The following is a 24,466-nucleotide window of genomic DNA, read 5'->3' on the forward strand; positions in this document are numbered from 1 at the left end:
GAGCATAGCTCTTTTCTTATAAAGCACAACTAAGTAAATACAACGAGATTAAATACATACAGACCTGGCGCTATCGCTGCAAGACCCCTGGTAGTCACATCAACAGTCTCTCCGCAAAATGTTTCTGTAATCCTCCGCCTTACAAACAGTGTTGTGGGAAGCAATAATGGGAGCTTCACAATATAGCCTTACACCCTTAGATTGGTCGGAACTACCTCGCCGAAAAGCCAGAATTGCTTGTCAGTTTGACAGATCCCTGGCCACACTATGCACCTACCACAGTCAACACAAGCAATATACAGCTCGAAGTCAAGACATGCCTCATTGATTAACCTTCATAAATAAACCTGTCATTTTCTTACATCCACCTCACGGGTTTTGATATGACTGCCACATAGGAATAGTTCTACCATCCGAGTCACTACACTTTACAACCTCTTGTTTTTTTAGATGGTAGTTTATCGTCCAGAAAAAAAAAAAAAAAAGAATAAACCGCTGCGCTCTTATTTAATCTAAAACTACATGACTTGCTCAAGAGATTTTACTGTTTAAATCGTAAACAGGAACTGCACTCGTAACAGCAGAAAAGAAAGTAAATGAATTAATGAAGCGTATGAATAAAATGATAATTTCCATTTTTATCCACACGTTCCTTTGATGAATTATGTTGAGGGACTTACACGTTCACTGAATCTCAAGGTGATTATACAGAAGCTACAGGTCATACTCGTACAGAAAATTATATGCTCCTTCTAATTTAGTGGACAGAATGGGGTATAATTTAATTTCAAACTTTTCTCTCTTCTCAAGCAGTCGCTCGCACGCACGCACGCATGCACGCACACGCGCGCGCGCGCGCACACACACACACACACACACACACACACACACACACACACACACACACACACACACAGTTTCTATTTCAGGTACCCATTGAAAAGTCGTAGTTAAAAAAAAAAAAACTCCTTTTTTCACTCTCCTTTGGAGAAAAGTTTCTCGATGTTAAATTGCAAATTGATTGCCTTGCAAATATTCCTTGAGAAGTTCCTGTTGACACTCCTCAGGGTCCACAGAGGAGGGTTTACAGGCTTTACGACACCGCTCTACTCACACCACCAGGCATCCATCTCTCTCTCTCTCTCTCTCTCTCTCTCTCTCTCTCTCTCTCTCTCTTTCCGTCTATCCACTCAACTATTAATCTTTTCACATGTCTGCTCCCTGGAACATCCCATTAGTGTGGTCATATCAGCAGAGGTTCCACTTGCTCCCTCAGTTATATTCATAAAAAAAAAAAAAGAACGCTAAATGTTAAAATAAATTCAAAGAAAAAAAACTACGCTACTCTCAGTCCCTAAAGTAAAAAGAAAAGAAAACAAATATTTCGAAGGAGGCATGAATGGTTTGGATCCAGAAAGGGGGGGTTGGAAGGACTCTGGCTATAGGAAGGCGAAAAGTTTATGAATGAAACGAAAAAAAGTGCGTAGTAGAGACATTGATTAACTTGCGTGAATAAGGCTGGCTGAATGGATTTATAAGTACAAAGTCCAGCACAGGCAATCAACGGGAAGGGGAAGGGACTTGCATTCAACAACTTCAGAAGAGCGGTAGCATTGGGAAGGGACAAGAGACAGCAAGGGAACCAATACTGCCGGGGTTCTGTGAGGGAGTGAGGATAACTAGTTACAGAGGACTATATGAGGTGAACAGCCTTGGTTCACACTCATGAAAAATAATACATCTAACCGTAAGCACGAATATTATATCGATTTATCTACTCCTACACACACACACACACACACACACACACACACACACACACACACACACACACACACACACACACACACACACACACACACACACACACACACACACACACACACATACACACACGAACATACGTTACACTGACTCATAGCGCATGCTGAAGTCTGGCAAGAGTAAAAGTTTAACAAAGCAAAGAAGGTGTGCAAACATGAATACGGATATTTGATTACACGTGTATGTTCGGTCTGCAAGAAAATGCATTCTCTTTGAAGAAACACAGAATTCTACCCAGTGCGCCTGCCACGAACACACCCAGGCCAAGAAGGATGCTAGTACGAGAGGTGCACCATGAAGGAGACTCATAGCTTCCTGCTTTACTTAGCTCTGTTCTCCTTCTTCACCGTCCACAGCCGATACCCCCTTGAGTGACAGGTCGTGTGTGTGCGTGTGTGTTATTATTACGGTGTTAATTTCCTGAAATCTTGACCGCAGTGTAACACAAGAACAGGAATCAACGACCAGTCACAAGGTGTTATAACCATGACGTCACTCCTTCGTCACACACGTTGCCAGTGTTACCGTTACTGGATGGAGGAGACATGACTTAAGAAAATAAATAAATAAAAGGAGAGAAAGAGAGAAAGAGGGAGAAAAAAAACAAGACAAAGGAGCTCAGCCAAGTGTGACGAGCACTGCGGCACCACAGTCATACAGTGACTATTCAAATTACAGGAGGGAGGAAGGATAGATGTTATTTGTATCATCGGATTACACCTCCATGACACACACCACTTCCAACTCACCATTCTCGGGGTCTATTCTTGAGGTAAAAGAACAATAGCATTTATTCGAAACTGGTAACTCAGACATGGTGGCTGTGGCTGTGGTGGCGGTGGTGGCAGCCGACAATACACCTGTACTTGTACGCTCGTAGTATAAATCATGCATACATCCAAGGCTACACCCTACCATCGCAATGTATGCATGACTCCAGTGACAAACGACTTACAGCCATAAAAGCAGGTGAACACACACACACACACACACACACACACACACACACACACACACACACACACACACACTTGTCAACGCCCAGGTAACACTAAGGTCCCCCAGGCGGCGCAGGTTTGTTAATTATGCCCAATATGGATTGTGTCAGGCCATTCCAACAGCTTGGCTTCGGTGGGCGCCAGGTGCTGACTCATTATTGCTCTTCGCCTCTGTTATTACCTATATTTATTTCACGCCCTAACGTATCCCTGCACATTAGTTTTCTTCGTATGAATAAGTATCGTGATTTCGTCAGAATGCTATTTTTATCTTTTGCAGTTCTTTCTTTATTCCATATTTCCTTTCATAATTTTGTTTCCAGAAGCGCAGTGCTTTCTGATTTCTTCCTCTATTTCTGTCATTCTATTTTCAGAGATATAATGCCCTATCAAGCTTTTTTTTTTTTTTTTCATTCTCCCAGCTTCACACTACTACAGCTATTCGACGCTTCTCCTTACCTGTCCACCTTTTCTGTTGGCGTCCTGCCCATCTCTCCCTCCACAAGGCACGCCGACCCTTCTATCGAATATCTCCCCTCCACCTCTCCCTTCAATGAATAAATGATGAACTACAAGAACCAGGGACGCCCTGCGTGCCTCCTGTTCCCACTTTGATCTCCTCGCTGGTGGACAGAAACTCACCGCCAAACACAAGACACATCAAGAGTATCTATCGTTCCATTATGCTGTGCTTCATGTACGGCATAAAACAACATTGTTTCATGGTTTTTTGATAGCTTCTTCACATCTGAATATCAATTTTTCTAACATTTTTCTTTCTTCTTATATATATACGAGTATATATATATATATATATATATATATATATATATATATATATATATATATATATATATATATATATATATATATATATATATATATATATATATATATATATATATATATATATATATATATATATATATATATATATATATATATATATATATATATATATATATATATATATATATATATATATATATATATATATATATTTTTTTTTTTAACAATGACTAGTCCATACTGAAATCTGAACATGACAAGTAAAGCATATAATGAGGTAAGTGATAAGAAAATCAGCAAGAGTACAGTACATGACTGCGCATAATGGGAGAAAGTGTCACAATGTTCGTCGCACCAAGTGGTGAATGAAGGTTCCACTCTCTATTAAGCTCTGATAGCGCAATGAGCACAATATACATTTTTAAGCAAAGTCTCGACCATTATCTGCTCCATTAAGGTTTCCGATAGACTATAATGACCAGTCGCACGTATGTTTGCTTTTGATTGTGTTTGCTTTTGATAGCGCTTACTCTGGGGCAGTGGTAATCATCCTGGGTGCGTGGTGCATCCCGGAGTGCAGGAATGTTTTCAAACGGTACATGGAAATACTTGGGTGCATGGAGGGGTACATGACATGGCCAGTATGTATAAAAGTGCACAGTACAAAAAATACTTTATGAAGAAAATTGCCTGTCATGTAAAAAAATATAATTCAAATTGAGATTAGGGTATTACAAATTTACGTATGATATATATATTACACCCAGACGCAACTCATGCCTCACAGATTTGAAATGTGGCATTTCTTTTATTATACATTTAGCACCTATATAACAAATATTTAGGACCGAATAGCTATTTTCTGCGTTTAAAATAGAGAATCAGCACTTTTATTTATATTTTTCATTCTTAAACTAGAGAATAACTTGAAATATTCATGTATCTTTTTAGTTAATCGTCTTACGTGCGAGAGTACATTAATTTCTCAAAAGCTGCCAGAGTGGTACATCAACTTGAGAAAGGTTGGGAACAACAGCTCCAGGGTAAGGACAGACCACCTGGCATGAAAGCTGGAGTCTGTTTGGTCTGAATTTCTATGAAATCATATGTGATATATACGCCATCGATGACTGGTAGATTTTCGTGTGGCGTTAAGTAATGTACATTACTAACAAGCCTGCGCTAGTGGCCAAGAGCAGCATTGTGGCGGGATGGGATGGACTTTCAAAGGTATAGCAGTACACACACGTGCCCGTTACCACGCGAGCTTGGTGCTGATTGCCAGCACACTCACTTTATCCGCATAAAAAAAAGAAAAAAAAAAAAAAAACTCTCTCTCTCTCTCTCTCTCTCTCTCTCTCTCTCTCTCTCTCTCTCTCTCTCTGATAACCACTTTTTTCGTTTTATCGGTCTTGTGTGAACTTGGAAATGAGTTTTCATCAGAAGTGCTTCAGGCAATGTCGCACACACACATGTACATGACGTGGAATGAAGAAATACTTTCTTTAAATTCAATCAAGTTATCTCTGTGTAGGATTTTACTTACTCTGTTTGGTCAAACATGCCGCGTAGACTTTACACTGTAAAGTGTGTACACTGTACACTGACTTTACACTGTTTACTCCTAAAGACTGAAGCGCAGCTCGTCCTCAAGGTGTTTAAGACGGAATGTCCAATTGTGGCTGGTATTAACGAGTATCTTTTTTTTTTTTTTTTTAATTTCTCTTTGGAATCATGCAATTTTTTTTAATCTTTTTTTCAATCTGATAAAAAGTATTTTTACAAATAAAGTCAATATTTTCCCAACATGGTAACCTTCCCGTGATTTAAAGCGCAGTTTCTCTTCGCCGTAGTACGCTGCAGCAGTTTCCCTTCTCTCCACTCTTCGACCAGAATTTTGCAGAGAATTCACCACTGGGGAATTCTTTATCATGTCTGTAAGCAATATTGTTCCCAGACGCCTTTTCTGCTATTCCCGGACTTGACCGCTGGAGGGCACTCACCCTGACAAGATCCCCTCCTACTCGTACAAGCCTGACAGTTGGTATTTCTATGCTGGCATTCTACCTACGCAAACTTTTTCATTTTTGTCCATCAACACTTCCCTTCTCTTTTTCTGCTGGAAGTGTAGAGTATTTACGTCCACCCTGTCCAAAAAGAAGCAAAGAAGGACTGCGTGGTACTTTGCTGTTGGTCCTTGTATCACTTTTAGAGCTCATAAACTATCTGGAGAGATTTTCTTTCTTACATACTCGATATTTCTCCTGATCGTCAAAATGGGTCCAGCAAAGAGCGCTGTACAACTCATCAAGCTTCCCCTACAGAATCTTAATAATACTCAAATGAAATTGATGTGATCTAAGGCTCCATATTACTTCATATAAAACATCAGAGTTCATAAAAAAAGCAAAATGTTGATTTTCTATAATATCCACATATAAGAGGCAAGGAATGCCATGCAATCTTAAGTGACCCAGAACGTTAATTTGTTTTCTACCTTCCATTTTCACACAACTTAGTGATGAGTAAAACTTTTTGAGTGATAGTAACGAATTAGCTCCCTCCTACACTTCAGCCATCCTTGGTTACAATGAACAAGGTAGAAATGTATACGGAAATTCCATATTCCATTCCTCGCTAAACCAGCTTCCCTGAAGCAAGATGTCCTGAACAATCTCCCTTAATTTCTCTCCCTCAACCACCTTCCTAATGTCGTTATTGACCAATATCTTCTCTCCATCCCTTAATTGATAAACTCTGGAATAGACTGCCTCCCCTTGTTTCCCTCTTCCTATGACAAACTTTCAAGAGGGGAGCGTCAGGCCTTTTCAATGGACTAAAGTGACCTTTGTCCTCAGACTCATGTGTGTATATATATATATATATATATATATATATATATATATATATATATATATATATATATATATATATATATATATATATATATATATATATATATATATTGTCTATGGAATCAAGACTATTCCCAGACGTTGCATAAAGTAGCATAAAACAAGTATAGAAGAGTACTCACTCAGCCTCGGGTACGGTTTCTGTCATGGCGAGGAAGACACAGTTGAGGAGGATGGTGGCCATGACCAGGTAATCGAAGAACTGGTTTGTAGACAGGAAAATGGCGGCCCGACGCAGCGGGTGCCACGGTGAGAAGAGGAACAGCGATTTGGAGGCAGAGAATCGGTGGACATAGTTCTTGCGGAACCTCTTGGACACCACACAGAACGTCTGCAGAGAGGGGAAAGAAACGAAAATTACTGCCCTGCTCATGCTGCACACTCAGGAACACTCGTGATGAAACACTGATAATGAAATGGCATTGCAGGGAGTTTATCAAGGAACATGATATGGTTTTAAGGATAAGCATGTATGAATAGAGGCATGTTGAACGTTGTGAGGGCGCTGTAGTGTTCACTGTGTTGGGTGAGGCGTGATGTGAGGCGGCCATGCTGACAAGCGGTCTTCAGGGCATTGTGGCAGAAGAAAGGATATAATGGTGGTGGCTTGGGTGAATACATTTTGTGTGATTGACATTATTGAAGCAGCGCTGGGCGAGAAGAGGCATGGAAACTATTGGTGTGTGTGTGTGTGTGTGTGTGTGTGTGTGTGTGTGTGTGTGTGTGTGTGTGTGTGTGTGTGTGTGTTTCTGCATGGACAGAAGTGTTGCTGCTTGTGATAATTCTTTATAGTAACACAACATTACATATTTCCCCTTTTTTGCAACACCCAGATAATTTGCACCACACTAACCACATGAAGAGAAACACAAACCAGAACACGTCGCCGCATTCACTCCAGCAGAATGTTCACAGGCTTAACACACCATTACCGTGGCCACCACCTGCTAACCCCAACACCATCCAGTACAACATCACGCCAGTCACCACCATCAAAACCAACTTCCAGTTCATTTAACCTCACTACGCTCATGACAGCAACCACAGCACATAGGCAATTCACTGCCACCATCTACCAACACACAGCACCACGCCACCATTATCGCCACGACCATAACCACAAGTCAACACACACACACTTAGCACGTCCAGCTTTCCGAATACTTTTAAAACTCGATTTCTCTTTATAGTTCCCCGCTTTTTATTTCCCGAGGCGAGCGTCACTCACGGCAGCATGGTGAGGCAGACCACGGAACTCCAGACTCCGGAAAGAAAAAGAGAAAAAAAACTTCCCGTCCGTCTACTCACGCGCTATTTGGCAGATGTCTTCTTGTGGTACAGCAATAGAAAAAAAAAAAAGTCAATCAACGCATCAAGTTCCTTTAAGAGAAACATTGCAATCTCTTCGGAGATTTATGTTTACTCTATAAGAGTCTGGTGCTTCCTTGCATTTTTCCAACATTTACTGTTTTCCAATATAATCTCATATTCCAATTCCATCACATGTTCTTTCGACAATTCACGTAAAATTAGAATTTCCTATTTGTCAGGATTCTTTTTTTTTTTTTTTTTTCTGTTGTGCGCATCACTTGATAGTGTACGTACGATTGTTCCTCCTTCACCCTTCCCCTTCTCACAAGTACGTTCACGCCAGCCTAGCCTCCCATTAACACCCTGCATTCACCACCAGAAACCACAGGCGAGCCGTTAAATAACTCATGCTATTATCGTAACCTCTGAACCAACTGCTGCGCGAAACAGGGTTCCGGAATGAGTTTAGCGAATCAAGATGCTGTACTGAAAACGCGGACTACGTGTCAGAAGAACCGAAGCAGGCGAGGGGGAGGGGAAACACATCACAGGAACAGGTGAGAACAATCTGAGCTTCGTTTGTCTTGCTATGCTGAGTAAATATGCCTCTATTTGGGCGCCTGGGTATTCTTGCGCATTGTGTACAAAGATCATGTGAATGTCATTTGATATGTACATGGGCGTATACCATGCGACTGCGTGTGCCTGCGTCTACGCCAGACTTCTTCTTTTCTTTTTTTTTTCTTATTTTTAGAGGCTTCCCGCAGCGAAATAAAAGTTACATTAGCTCAAAACTTTGCACTTGGTGAAGAGTTGAGGCTGAGGGAAATCCCGGACCTACAAACGGCCTCAGCTAGAATGTCAAAGGCCACTCGAAAGAAAAAGTCACTTCAAAAACCAGGATTCTTCTCGCCTTGATGAGAGGAATGTGACCAGGTATGACGAGAGGCCAAGAGCTACAAAAAAGTGCGCGGGAAATACCTCATATTTTTCCTCCAGATTACGTTTGATAAAAAAACCACACTTTTTTGCCGTTGAGAGAGAGAGAGAGAGAGAGAGAGAGAGAGAGAGAGAGAGAGAGAGAGAGAGAGAGAGAGAGAGAGAGAGAGAGAGAGAGAGCACTGAACAACCTTTGAGCTCTCCAGGACGCCAGGAGTGAAGTCTTGCTCCCCAGGGCCCACCTTCATCCCCTCCCTCCTGTCAACACACTTCCTAACGACCGCATAACTCAAACGTTTCCACCGCACAAATTGGACAGAGTTTGCCGTGCCTCTAGACGCTGTAATGTGTTGCCGAGGCGTAAGGTGCGCACATGATACGACGACCTTTACATGAGAGGCATTTTTTTTTTATTAAACTACACTCTGTTATAAATTACGGTTCTACTATATCTCTCTTTTTCTGTATATCTTTAAAGTTCAGGGTGGAATAATAGCAATTATGTTTAATACATTGAAATGGGAAAAGTAAATCATATTTTGAAAACCTGCGTCATTATCCCATAATGTATCACTTGTTATCCAAGCCCGGGTGGTGTTGATGTGAATCGGCTTTATATGACAGGAGAACGACACTCACATCACTGACTTTCCATATCACTATCACAGAAATTATCGTGGTGATTTTGTTGGCAAGAGAAGTGTACCTACAAATTATAAATATTTTGCATTACACGTAAAGTAATTGCAAGTATTTCTCTTTCTTAATAAGCATACAACTTTCACGACTCATTATGATTCACAAACTAGTATAAAAACCTCTATGGTTTTGGCTCGTAAAAGATCCTGCCTCAGACGTGGTGTAGGGAGACCTTCAAGTACGAAGTGTCAACAGGTTTGCAGAGAGATGCCGGTTCAGCAATCAGAGAACCAAGTGCCACTTATCCGCCCCGTGACAGGGCTGGTGCCGCGGGGATATGCAACAGCTGGTTCCCTGGGGTACAGTGAGCTATGTGGCCACCAGTGATCTGATAACATAATGGGACGGCAAGAGGATGGCCGCGGATGTGAGCTGGGATCGCTTCCTGAATGAGAAAGTGAGGCACAAGGGACAGTTTGGTAAGAAAAGAGTGGACCCAAGAAAGAAAGGTAACAGTAACACCCATTAAAGATAGAAATAAGTAAAAAAAAAAAAAGAAGAGAGAGAGAGGTTGAATGAATGACGTGACAAAAAGAAACACGTGCTATCAATAGGAGATATAGTTAAATTTAATAAGGAAATTAAAGGGATGTGTCGAGAAATGGAGAATAGGAGACAGCCTGCTAAGACAGAAGGCACGGACGCTAAGGGTGGAAGGCCACGTACTGTATGTCAGGGTACGAGCTTTTGTTGGGAGTAGGCAAGCTATTAAGTCTTGGGTCCACGACGAAATATTATATCCAAGCAGCAGTAGGTCGTAAACAGCAATTTTTAATCCTGACGGTAACTCACCCCTACTCCGCAACTTCCCACGTTATAGGGGCGCCAAAAAACAGGTCCGGCATGTCAGCTTCATTCCAAATTACGAGAGTCGTTTAAAGGGCTCGTCTGGTTGGTTGGTTTTGATTTACAGGGAAAATAATAACAGGGAATGTGAATAATAGCGTGGTGGTCGTAAAGTCTGTCCCGCCAGATATGAATTGAATCCCGGGACTTTGGTTAAGGAGACTGACTCCCCCTTGATCTACACCGCTTGGCTGGAAGGTGTCCCTGCTGAGAGAGAGAGAGAGAGAGAGAGAGAGAGAGAGAGAGAGAGAGAGAGAGAGAGACAGAGAGAGAGAGAGAGAGAGAGAGAGAGAGAGAGAGAGAGAGAGAGAGAGAGAGAGAGAGAGAGAGAGAGAGAGAGAGAGAGAGAGAGAGAGAGAGAGAGAGAGAGAGAGAGAGAGAGAGAGAGAGAGAGAGAGAGAGAGAGAGAGAGAGAGAGAGAGAGAGAGAGAGGAGATAACGTACAATCTTCTGCTATTAGTATTGCGAAATTATGATTATCATTGTCGCTACGTCAATAATAACATCTATTACTACTTCAGCAGCAACAGCAACAACAACAAGAACAACAAGAACAACAACAACAACTACTACTACAACAACAACAACTACTACTACTACTACTACTACTACTACTACTACTACTACTACTACTACTACTACTACTACTACTACTACTACTACTACTATCAGTACTACTGTTACTTCTATTATCAGTGCTAATACTACAATTATTATTATTGCTATTAATTTTATTATTATTATTATTATTATTAGTAGTAGTAGTAGTAGTAAAAGTGGTAATAGTAGTAGTAGTAGCAGAAGTAGTAGTAGTAGTAGTAGTAGTAGTAGTAGCGATGGTAATAGTAGTAGTAGTAGCAGTAGTTCTTGTTGCTCTTGTAACTGCTGCTATCGTATGTACAGAATCGGCAGCAGAAATGTTAAAGTGTGCATCTGTAAGAATGCCAGGAAGACAGAGACAAAAGACAAGTGATCTTCCTGATATTATCTTTGTCTCTTTTGGTGTCACATAAAAATTTACAAGATCTTCTCGTAAACGTTCCGCCAACAGTCCCACAACTTTCAAGGTCTGAATGGGCTGGGTTTCATAACTCTCATAACTCTATCTTCTGATTTTCGTCTGAGGCAGAGGAAGGAGATGAATCGCGAGACAGAGAAGTGAGAGGGCGTCCAACAAAGGCAGGAAAGTGGAATATGTATGTATGGAAATATAAAAGAAAAAAAAAATATTCGGTTCAGTAAAAATAGCACAGAAATAACGAAATATGTCAAAAAATAAAATAAAAAAACATTGTCAGTAAAAATAACAGAAACAACGAAAAATATTTTCTCTCGTCAGGGGCTTAGAACTTTGGAGAGGCGTTCTTGTCTCGCTTCCTTTTCTCTTCGATTAATCCCACGACAGTTCTTCTAGAATGAGAAAAGTACTATTCCCACAGGCTAAGGCATGAAGGACGCGTAAGCAAAGACTACCATACTAGCTCATCTTAGGGAGCATTAGAGATACGCTCCTGTATTCTAATAACATTACAAAAGTTTCTCTTCCGATGGGAATCTCCAGGGAGACATTAGTCTTTGGGCTCACCTACACCGCGCGTCTTCACTCCCTCCCCCACCATAGCCCGTTCCTTCCCCGCTCTTATGAATCCCCGACACCCACTGCTGTGCATGCAGTGGCTGGGTTTTGTGCTATCAGCCTGCATGCCTCCAACTCAACCACCAGGCACGCACTCAATTATTTTTTCATTTGATTTACACATGCGTGAACTCTCACACACAGACACACACACACACACACACACACACACACACACACACACACACACAGACACACACAGAGGTAATGAGAGACACGGGCGAGTTTGGGATTCTCGACAAAGAGTTTCTACCTACACCGGTGACAGATGGCCCTCATTCATTAGGTGAGCAAGAAACAGAAACATTCCACTCTCTCCAGAGCTCAGACACTACGGAGAGTGACCCTTTAAGATATATGCTCTCTCTCTCTCTCTCTCTCTCTCTCTCTCTCTCTCTCTCTCTCTCTCTCTCTCTCTCTCTCTCTCTCTCTCTCTCGCTCTCTCTCTCTCTCTCTCTCTCTCTCTCTCTCTCTCTCTCTCTCCTCTCTTCTCTCTCCTCTCTCTCTCTCTCTCTCTCTCTCTCTCTCTCTCTCTCTCTCTCTCTCTCTCTCTCTCTCTCTCTCTCTCTCTCTCTCTCTCTCCGATATATACACTAAAGGTTTAGGACAGGAATATATTTTTTTTCCCACCTTTCCCCATCCCTTGGTCGGAAGCTTGGAATGGCCGTCCGACCTTCAATCGCTGCCTTACGAGCTGTACAAAACGTCCACCATTGCCGGCCGGAACAACGCCTAATTTCACTGATCGGCTAATAACTCGCTGCCGTCGCTCCTTACACCATGATCTCGCTACCACCATCTGACACCACCACTATCACCACCACTAACAGTCACTACTACCAGCACTACCACCTTCACGATACCCTTCATTATAATCATTGTTATCACTCACCATCACCACTTTCTTTCACTACTCTCATCACCATCACCACAACTGTGATAGTGGATATCTCCACTATCACAGCTATTATCACCATCATCACCACCATCATTGCAAACACCACCAAAAGGGATAAACTATTAACGGATGTACGCATTATTACAAACTGGATCCCATTCCATTGCAGAAGTCAAGAGGCCTTATAGGTAATTACAACGAAACTATGAGACGCTTAGCATGCTCGTACCAGAATTAGTGAAATAAAATACAAACACCTAATTTCATGCTGCCTCGTCCATAAAGTACTGCTGACGATGCCTCACTGACCTCTTCCGTCTCTTCCTCGCATCGGTTATTCCCTCCCTCCCTCTCTCTCCCTCCCTCCCTCCTTCTCTCTCTCTCTCTCTCTCTCTCTCTCTCTCTCTCTCTCTCTCTCTCTCTCTCTCTCTCTCTCTCTCTCATTTCAGGACTCATCACGTAAGACGTAGATAACAGAATTTTCGTGAGGGTATAAAACAAAGAAAAATGTTGGTAATACTTTTTGCTTCAGTTCGACTGGCGTGGTCAATGTTTCTTTCCTATAGAGGAGCAGGGTGCAAACACGCTACTTTTCAAGTTGAGCCTTGGAATGTTGATCACCGCAATAACTTCTGATGTTTACTGGTAGTGCACTGACAAAAAAAAAAAAAAAAAAAAGACTTATGTAAGGTTCCTTCCACTCGTCTCAGTTTTCTCTTCGTCTATTTCCGTGATTTACCTAATTTCGTTTCACTATCTTTTTTTCTCTTTCTCCCTTTTTTTTTTTTTTTGCTTGCCTAGCAGATCCACCTTGAACGAGTTTTGCTCAGTCTGGTGCAGGGAGGCTCCCGTCAGACGCTGTGCAGGGGTGCGCGTATTGGACTTTCACTGCTTCCTTTCCCGGCACCGGCACTGGTAATTGAGGAAATGGGCTCGACGTTTGGAAGATAAAGCCGGATGGTTATTCTATTTATTTGTTCTTTCTTCACGGAATGAGCGATTTCTTTCATGCTTTTCTCTGAACTTTATAAGCAATCTATTTCATGATATGAACACTTTGAAACTTTTATTTGTAAATTTCAAGATAGATACTAACATTACACTTAGTTTTGCAACCAAAATGAAGATTAATAACAAAAGTATGCATTTACTTATAACTTCTGAAGTATTATGTATTTTCCTGTGGATCGTCTTTGTATGGAAAGGAGAATTCGAGCCTAATAATTCACTCTAATATCTTGGAGAATAAAGGGAGAAATGTGAGGGAGGCGGAAGGGGTGGAAGGACGCCCTGGAGGAGGAGAATCCGTCATTGATGAGCAACGGGCGGAAGGGTCACGAATAGGATTTACGACTGTGTCATTTTGTGGCACAAGAGGAAAATATGGAAGACATGAATGACGCTAGGATCACAAGGATGACGGATGTGAATCATGGGCGAAAGCTGTCAGGGGGTGAAAAAGGAAAGAGAGCAAGAGACGGAGGGGAGGTAGATATGATCAATCGCAGGGCTCACCAGAAGCCAAGAGAGACGCCTGATGGAAAAGAATCACCCAGTGGTGTGAGCTCTGACTTCTAAAGAGACTCTTTTGTTGAGGCTTTTGTGACTGAGCCTTGGTATTCGTCTCTCACGCCGCAGAACTTTTAAGAAACACTGTAAGCACATTAGACGTAATTTTCGCATTTAGGAAAATTATTCCGAACCTGGAAGTAGTTTACCGTACCTGGATACGGCATTCCACGGTTATCGTCCGCATGTGGGGCAGGAAACCCTACATGAAACTGTCAGCCCGGTAAGTAAGATCTACTAAATTTCTCTCACTACTTTTAAAAGGTAATGTAATGTCGACCTCCTATATTAAAGTGAATGAAGTGTTTTATTCTTTTTAATATATATTTTCAATGAAAGGGATCATGCGCTGTAAAGACCGAGGCAACAGAGTTCAGACTCCCTCCACTCCAACAGAGACTCATGTGTGACCCACCAGGACCCACCAGCCACTCAGGACTAAGAGAGCCTTCGTTGTTTATTCCTCTCTTGCATTATGACCATGTTTCTCGTCCACTGGGACACCAAGCAAAATTGCACAACATGTAGCTGGTATTCTTGGGTCGAAGATAAATAAGAATAGTGAAGACAAGGCGGCTAAATACACACATTCACGGACAGGTTCGTGAGGAGTAAGAGAAAAACAACCTTGTCTCTCAAGGGTGCCAGTACAACCAAAAAAAGATTAGAAGAAGAAAAAAGAAAAGGCCAAGAAACTTGCACCGTCACCCGTACCGTCCTCTTCGCCCTCGCCGCAGCCACAGCCACTGCTCAGGCTCCTCAGTGCACCAGGCAAGGGCCGCTGAGTGTGTGTGTGTGTGTGTGTGTGTGTGTGTGTGTGTGTGTGTGTGTGTGTGTGTTCCTATGGAAATATTTACCATGAGGATGGAATTAAATAGGCAAACAGAGGCACTGCTATTATGCCTTTCCTTTCGTCTTTTTATGATGTTTTCGTGTTTATACAAACAATTTTGGTGAATGTGTTGGTGTCAGTGGCAGTGGTGGTTGTGGGTGGAGGTGGTGGAGATAGTAGCTGAAATACTCATACTGATGGAGGTGAAAGTGGAAGTAGTGGAGGAGGAGGAGGAGGAGGAGGAAAAGAGTGAAGAGGAGGGGGAGGAGGCGTGGTAGTAGAAGGTGAGGTGATGGGAGTGTTGATCGCGGTGGTAAAGATAATGATGATGACAGTGGTGGTGATGACGGCGGAAGTGGTGGTGGTGGAACTAGTGGCGATAGTGGTGGTGGTAGTGGGAACGGCAGGGGCAAGCGGGGAGTGGCAGCGTGGGGGGGGAGGGGATGGGGCTTGGGAGGGGGTGGAGGGGCGGAGGGTCACCTGGCGGCCCCGCGTCGCTGCCCACGTACTGGGGGTCAGGCGGGGCTCGGAGGGAATCAATACACGGACAAGGTAGGCATCCCCAACACCAGCTGGAGGAGGGAGCTGACTTTCCTCCTTTCCTTTCTTTCTCTCTCACTCTTACTCTCACTCTCACTCTCACTCTCTCTCTCTCTCTCTCTCTCTCTCTCTCTCTCTCTCTCTCTCTCTCTCTCTCTCTCTCTCTCTCTATCTTCTGTTTAATTTTCTTCATCTCAGCCATGCGCCCGCTCACTCACCTTCTTAAAGGATCTAATTTTCTTCCTTAATCATCATTTATCATTTTACATCGGGAATACACACCCACCGCCGCCAACACACACACACACACACACACACACACCTAAACCCAAACCCTCACCCACACACTCTCTCACTCAGCCCACGCACACTGTACGGACTTTATCCTTCCTTCTCTCCCTTCTCATTTTCTGCTTCCCTTCCCCTTCAACGCGTCAGTTTTTTTTCTTTCGTCGTGTTTCTTCTCTACTCTCCCAATTCATCTCGCAGACGCCAGCTCCTCTCTTTCTTGTCCCGTGGAATGGAGCGGCGCCGGAGAGGCAGCTGAGAAGAGGGATGCAGAATATCTTCCTTCAATCTAACTTTTTTTTTTTCTGCATCTCAGTAGTCTCTCTTCATGTCTATAAACATTTTTCTTCGTCTCTTATCCCTCAGTCTATTTTCTTGTTACATAAGACGTTTATTTATTTTTTTTATAGAGTTGGTTTGTTCTCTGCTTATTCGTCCCTGCACGCACTAAATCATTAAATTCATCAGTAAGAAAAGATAAGATACTTTACAGGATTTACTGAACAATGTTTGTCTTAAAATAGTCCCGCCTTCCCTTGCACAGCGCAACAAGTACAGCGCCAAAAATATAAGTAAGTAAAAACCGTTGTTAGCTGCACACACACACACACACACACACACACACACACACACACACACACACACACACACACACACACACACAATGCTACGCACCCCACTATCACCCCCTTTCGCCCCAATAATCCTGATCTCTTCTTGCGTGTTCCCCTCCCTTCCCGCGAACAGAGCTTCCGTGTATATATATTGAAGATTTTTCGACGGGACTAGGTAATTGGAGGATGGCGTGTGGCAGCCTCACATGCCGTACTCCACCAACCTCTGATACAACTCTACATAAAGGGCTGAGGCTGCTATGACCTGCACTTCTTATAACCTCCGCCAGCCCTTGACCCTTGAGCCAGCCACAACACTTCGATCTCCTGACAGCCTCGTGCATATACAGTCTGAATAAGACTGACTGACTGAATACTCGATCTTCTGATGCCATGACCTGCACGTAACAAGTTCACGGAAGTGGAAGGCGGGACAGGGGACAATCACGGGAAGACGGAGACCACCAAATGACATTCACAAATTAAATATATAATGCAAATACACATATACACGCAGGCAGGCGGACAGACAGAGAAAAAGAAAGACAGACGGACAAAAAAGAGAATCAGACAGGCAGACAAAAAAGACATACACACACACACACACACACACACACACACACACACACACACAGGCATACACACATGGAAACGGGGAATAGGGACAAACTATCAAACACACATAAAAATAGAGACAAACAAACAACACGCACACACACACACACACACACACACATAAATGAAGACAAACACAGAGACACATAAAAATAACATAAGAGGCGACAACCGACACTATAAAATCTGACACAGGTATTTTCCTTAATACATTGAAAAGATACCAGCGTGTACAGAAGGACGTGCTGTATTCTCAACAGACTACTTAGACAGAAGCGTGAGGTACTGAGGGTGGCCTACATTTCTATATAAGGATGGACACGCACAAAGACAGATAACGAGGGAATGAGTACAAAGAAACGGACACGCAACACACACGAACGCGGGGATGGCTGTGGCGGGGCAGGGCAACTCCTATTATTAAGCTCAAGGGTCTGGGCGTGTCTCATTAAGGCCCTGCACCGGTGAGCTGTGACCCATTAGGCACACGTGAGGCACAGCCGAGCTACACTCCTCCGCCGTCTCCTCCGCCGCCTCCTCCTCCTCCTCCCCGTCCACACCTGCTCGATTTTATGGCCCGATCCAAAAAGCGATATCCAACTTTTATTAGTTTCGCACGATAAAACAATCCATGCATGCTCGCTGACTTTAGTGGATGTGTGGATTTTTCTTCCACCACGTACGTGTTGATCTCTGTAAGACTGAGGTTTTATATGTACTAGTGTATGCTGTACAAAAGATCGTTTTAGAAGTGGTCTCGTTCCGTGATCCACGCCATAATTGTCTTAATGTAGTCTTCATTTTTTATCGCCTATGGCTCGGATCCGCCGCTCCATGACAGCGTTGTTGCATCGGTTTGCCTCCGGTCTACGTAGCAATCGGAGACTCGGTGCCTCTATACGCCTCTTGGTTTTAAATGGCCAGCAAACAGCGGCTCTCATTGCTCGTTGGGCCTCATTAGCGAGGAAACATGGAATCCTGTGAGTCGTTTTCTCAGAAAGGTCAATTCTCTGAACTAATATTTAAGTTTTAAGTACCTTTGAGCGATACGCTTCCTTCCCGTTCAAAGTCAGTTTAAATTATTGTTTTCTGTTTTTTACTGTACTTAAAAGGTTTCATTCTGCTAATCCTGCTTTATTTCTTTCTTATTTTAACGTTGTCTTTAAAGAAAGAAAACCATGCTCTTCCGTTTTGCCTTGCAATAATTATGAAGACTGTGAAGTTCACATTACCTGAATGAAACGGTCACAGGCAGGGTATGTTTGATACCGCAGTGTCCACACCAAACGCTGCATCCCATCCTAAACTTGTAAAACTTGCATCCCCGAGCTCGTGACTTCGTCGGATGGAAATAAAATAAAATAAAAGAAAGTAAAATGTACTTTTTGACTGGCATCGTTAAAAAGTAAGAAAAAAAAAAAAGGACGTTGAGTTCCTGAATGCAAAAAGGACTTACATTCAGGAAATACTTTTTTTCCACGGTAGGAAGAATGATGAACGGAGGACGTTTACTCTTCAAAAGAATGTCAGCGCGACGAGGTTATGGGAACACTTGAAAAATGACTAAACGAGAGAGAGAGAGAGAGAGAGAGAGAGAGAGAGAGAGAGAGAGAGAGAGAGAGAGAGAGAGAGAGAGAGAGAGAGCGCACGTATGAGCATGTGTTTGGATGTTTACCATGCCATACGTTTCTGTCTGTGTGTGTGTGTGTGTGTGTGTGTGTGTGTGTGTGTGTGTGTGTGTGTGTGTGTGTGTGTGTGTGTGTGTGTGTGTGTGTGTGTGTGTGTGTGTGTGTGTGTGTGTGTGTGTGTGTTCTGTTTTGGCCGTGTACGCTATATCTATATTCAGAGAGAGAGAGAGTGTGTGTGTGTGTGTGTGTGTGTGTGTGTGTGTGTGTGTGTGTGTGTGTATGTGTGTTTGTGTGTGTGTGGGTGTGTGTTCTCTTTTGGCTGTGTACGCTATATCTGTATTCAAAGATTATTTGCGTGTGTGTGTGTATGTGTGTGTGTGTGTGTGTGTGTGTGTGTGTGTGTGTGTGTGTGTGTGTGTGTGTGTGTGTGTGTGTGTGTGTGTGTGTGTGTAATGCCTTCCTGACGATATTTCCAACACGAGGTCAGTGCAATAATTCTCCCCCCCGGTAGATGAGTTCGTGAGTCTCAGGAATTGACCAGTGACAGCAAGCTGAGGGCAGGGCATGAGTGAGTGGCTGGTGCCGGGACTACACCTGACTTCCGTGGACGTAATGCTCGAGTTTCTTTGACTGATTGACTGTTTGTGTGTGTGTGTGTGTGTATGTGTGTGTGTGTGTGTGTGTGTGTGTGTTTTACTGAATATGGCATTTGGTATTTACATTTTAGTTATTTAATATTCTGTTGATCGTTCAGTGCAGTGGTATATTTTATTGCATTGCATTATTTATCATGATGTTGAAGTTCATTTTAGTTGACGAGTGTTGAGTTTTGGGCTTTTTCAGGAAATGTGTTTTTCGAAGGTAGTAAGTTGTTAACATTAGGACGTGCTTGTGTCGGATACCTTCGTTATGCTTTCATATTTATGGACTGCAGCATTTTGTTTAACCAGTATACTACTACTACTACTACTACTACTACTACTACTACTACTACTACTACTACTAACATGTCATTCTCTGAATCAATTATCTGAAGAATTTCTTTATTGCAAAGCTGTAGCTACCATTTCTACTACCACTACTACAACTACTAGTACTACTACTACTACTACTACTACTACTACTACTACTACTTCTACTACTACTACTACTACTACTACTACTACTACTACTACTATTACTACTACTACTACTACTACTACTACTACTACTGCAACTACTACTACTACTATTACTATTTCTACTACTACAGTCAATAGTGTGTGTGTGTGTGTGTGTGTGTGTGTGTGTGTGTGTGGCGATGCAAGCAGGGTGTGTGTGGTGTGTGTGGGGCTCAGCGGTGCACCCGTCATGCGTTGTGGCGTGTGTGGAAGTCTTAAAGCAAGTGCCACCTGACGTCACGGGTATTGATCCCCCGGCTCGCACTCAGAACTTGGTCTCATGCAATTACTGTCCTGCAGCCAATGGTTCCATCCCCAATGGGTATCAAGCTAGATTCGCGAGAACACCGTCGATGCCTGCTCACATAATATGTGTCTAATAATTATTGCCTACGAAAGGGGGACGGTGATAGAAACCTGTGTAAGCCCCGCCGAGTGGTTTTGGGTGGCGGAGGTGGAAAAGGGAACGGATACTCTACTGCTGCTGCTACTACTGCTACTATTGCTGCTACTTCTACTATTACTACTACTACTACTACTATTACTACTACTACCATTGCCACTACAACTACTACTATTACTACTACTACTATTAATACTACTACTACTAGTCAGGATATAAAGAAAGTAGTGAGCATGATCGGATTTTCGCCAAGAAGACTCGTAATTCACACTTGTTTTCACTCCAGTTCCAGTCCTGTCATGCAATGCGCATTAATAAGAAAACAAAGATAGCAGATGGTATGACCAGCGACACTTATACTTACACACACACACACACACACACACACACACACACACACACACACACACACACACACACGGAAACAATAGCACAACTTTCTAGATAACATAAGAAAAATTGTGCTGCAGTATTAACAGAAAAATCTTAATTGAGTCAAAAAATAATAATCACCAAACTCTGACATGGAAGTTAAAGACAGAGAGACAAGCTGTCGGCGCACCAACATGCTTTTTGCTTTTAATAGACGAGCTACAATTTCGCATTTCCTAAACAAATTGCAGTTTTCTTAGCTTCCTTAGAGAGTATGCAGCAAAACGCACACACACACACTAGAATACCAAGTGTGTTTCCAGATCTCTGAATGTTTATGTCAAGAAAAGAAATAAACGAAACTGACAGGTATTAACTGCCCACCCACTGATTTACGAGCCGGAAACAGCCCGAAGGTGCTTGGCGGCTGTCATTTCCCAGGCGAGGCGTCAGGGGGAAAGGGAATGCTTGAAAGATATGCGAACACCTTTTCTCTCTCTCTCTCTCTCTCTCTCTCTCTCTCTCTCTCTCTCTCTCTCTCTCTCTCTCTCTCTCTCTCTCTCTCTCTCTCTTTCGAGGAATGGATAATCATACAGACAGACAAACATACAGAAAGAATGAAAGAAAGAGGAAAGGTTAGACCGATGAACTGAAAGGCTCATGCAAAATCTATCATTCCTTTCTTAAACGTTTTCATAGAAATTTAATTTTCATCGATTGCTCTCTGGCAACTTGACTGATCCAACCTAATCCGCAGCGACACAGATTTATTACTACTTGGTGTGCATGCAAGGAATACATATTAAGCACACACACACACACACACACACACACACACACACACACACACACACACACACACACACACACAGTCATGAGCCCCCTCGTCCTCCCCGCTGGCCAGAAGGTGTTCGTGGAGCCTCAATTACACTTTACTGCTTTACGACTTGTAATTACAGAGGGCATCCCAGTACTGTTTGGTGTGTTTCATATTAACGTACAGAGGCACGTAAAATTCTGTTATAAAGTACTGAAGCCTTAAACGTCACATTTGTTAAAATAACGTCTAATCTAAAAACAAACAAACAAACAAACAAACACAAGGTGTAGAGCATATCAAGAAGTAATAGCACTTACATTTCTGTTACTCGGAATCAGTAAAAGGCGGACAGGCGTGGAAAGGATGTTACTTCAATACTTTTTATTTGAAAGAGTCCAGTCTTGGCAAGCATTCACTGGACAAATCATGGCAGCTTATCGCCCAACAATGTTAAAAAAGGGTCTGGTTCCCTCTTCTAAACAGCAAGAAAATATACATTAAGAGATGTTTAGTTAGCATCAACATATAAATTTAATACTTTTATATTCAATTCACTTTCGTGTGCTACGACATATACCGTCGCGCATGTCATGGACTAATGCTACTCCATTTCACATCATATGTAACACTTACTGATGAATGTGTTTAAAAGCCTTGATAGTTTGTTCATAGTAAACGGAATGCTCGAACTAAAAAACCTGTAGTAATGTCTAAAGATACGTATAATCATGACTGTTATCCTATCTTCCGGTAGCTTAATTACAGAAGTGCAACATTTCAAGTAATACAAATGAGAACTTCAGAAAATGAGGAAAATTAATATAAGACAGAAAAAAAAAAAAAAATCGACCAGGCACGCTGGTATTGCGATACATTTGAGTCAATTAAATAAATGTTCAAACTTAAGGTTTCATGAAATAAGACAATTGCTCCCCCATCTCTCTCTCTCTCTCTCTCTCTCTCTCTCTCTCTCTCTCTCTCTCTCTCTCTCTCTCTCTCTCTCTCTCTCTCACACACACGCACACACACACACACACACTTCTTGTAAGAAAAGGTTCTTTTGTTCCCCAATACTTTACTTTTCTCTCGCATGTACACTACACAAACAAAAGAGCAAAATGGGACCAGAATGCACACATAAGAGTGTCCAAACTCGTTGTTTTTCTGTAAACAATAAGATATCTGAAGGGTTTTATGTTGTTTTCTGGCACAGAACGAATCAAATGAAAAGATAATGGTGAACAAAACACGCGTTTCGTATCGTGTTGTTGTCTACTAAGGCAGCCGTCCGTCTTGCCACTACTGAGGCAGGTCGTGAAATACAATACTGATACAATTCATCAACACTACCAGCAACAACAATGACAGCAAAAATGCTGCTGCTGCTGCTGCTGCTGCTGCTGCTGCTGCTGCTGCTATTGCTGCTGCTGCTACTACTACTACTACTACTACTACTACTACTACTACTACTACTACTACTACTACTACTACTACTACTACTACTACTACTACTGCTTCAACTACTACTACTACTACTACTACTACTACTACTACTACTACTACTACTACTACTACTACTACTACTACTACTACGACAACGACGACGACGACGACGGCAACGACGACTATTAATAATTACAACAACAACAATACCAACAACAACGATAATAACAACAGGAGCAGCAGCAGTAGCGGCAGCAACAAACACATAAAAAGAAAAAAAAAAGAAAAAACAAAAATTACAGTCACCATCACCGTTATTATTATTAGGAGCAGCATTATTATCATCATCGAAATACTAAATAATAAGAACAAGAAGAGTGACGACAGTCATAATAGCAACAGCACTAATGTGAATCACCATCACCATCATCAAAATTTCTATTGATATCTAATTATCATTCCTCACAAGAGTAAGGTGCAGGTGAAGACGCTGCTAAAATCTTCGTTTCTAGTTTTGCTGGAGGAGGATTAAGGCTGAGATTGCCGGCATAATTAGGCACACATACTTATGACCGATGATTACGGGCTGCAGAGAATACTACGTTTGGCAGAAATGGGGGTGAGGGAAAACCTTCACCTCCTGCCTCCCACTGTCTCCTGTCTACCGGTATAAAATTCGTTGATACAATTTTTTCTTTCATTGTAATCGAACAACGTAATATTATCCTTACTTCATTTTTTAAAGCATTATTGTAATCACAGTTTGAAATGCTGGTATTTCTTTTCGCTGTAACATATTTCACATTTTCTGAAGCGTCCAAGTTATTATTATTCCTCTGATTCCTCTGAGTGGATTCAGAGGAATTTAGCGGCCAAGAGAAGACTCTAGTGCCAAATTACCAGACTGACGGCTGAGGCAGGAGTGGAGGGCGAACGGAAGATTGAGATAACGAAAATAATAACAATAAAATCGCTCTCCTCCCTCTGAGACTGTATGAATAATAAACAGATAAGCTTAAACAATTACAACTATGATCCTTAAGTGATCCGGAAGAGATTAGATACTTTAGCATCAATCTAATATTATACGTGAAACAATTACGCACACTTTCATTTTCTTTTTACATCAGTAATGCGTGCAAATGAGGCAACAAAAAAGACTTGCAAACAAGGTAATTCCTGAAGACACAAAAATACCACCCATAATAAAAGCATCATCGACCCACAAATTTGGTTTTCCTTCCTCTGTATTTTAGTCTCGGCTTCTATCTAAAGACAGTTTATCAACATCATTCTCCGGTCTGTGTCGAAAAAAGACTATAAATGT

At 42.1% G+C, this 24,466-nt stretch overlaps 1 protein-coding gene across 3 annotated transcripts in view; it reads right to left on the reverse strand.

Annotated features, from left to right (window-relative positions):
- The window catches only part of LOC135107048 (sodium channel protein 60E-like), a 264,723-nt gene that overhangs the window by 199,902 nt on the left and 40,355 nt on the right, over positions 1-24,466 (reverse strand). For all 3 annotated transcript variants that reach the window (XR_010271559.1, XM_064016638.1, XM_064016639.1), the window contains exon 4: positions 6,649-6,857. Coding sequence is in view for 2 of the 3 variants with exons in the window: in XM_064016638.1 (XP_063872708.1) it covers positions 6,649-6,857 (209 nt within the window). In the remaining variant the exon portion in view is untranslated. The remainder of the gene's footprint in view (positions 1-6,648; positions 6,858-24,466) is intronic.

Source organism: Scylla paramamosain, chromosome 14, assembly GCF_035594125.1.
Source record: "Scylla paramamosain isolate STU-SP2022 chromosome 14, ASM3559412v1, whole genome shotgun sequence".
In the NCBI taxonomy this organism is placed as follows: Eukaryota; Metazoa; Arthropoda; class Malacostraca; order Decapoda; family Portunidae; genus Scylla; species Scylla paramamosain.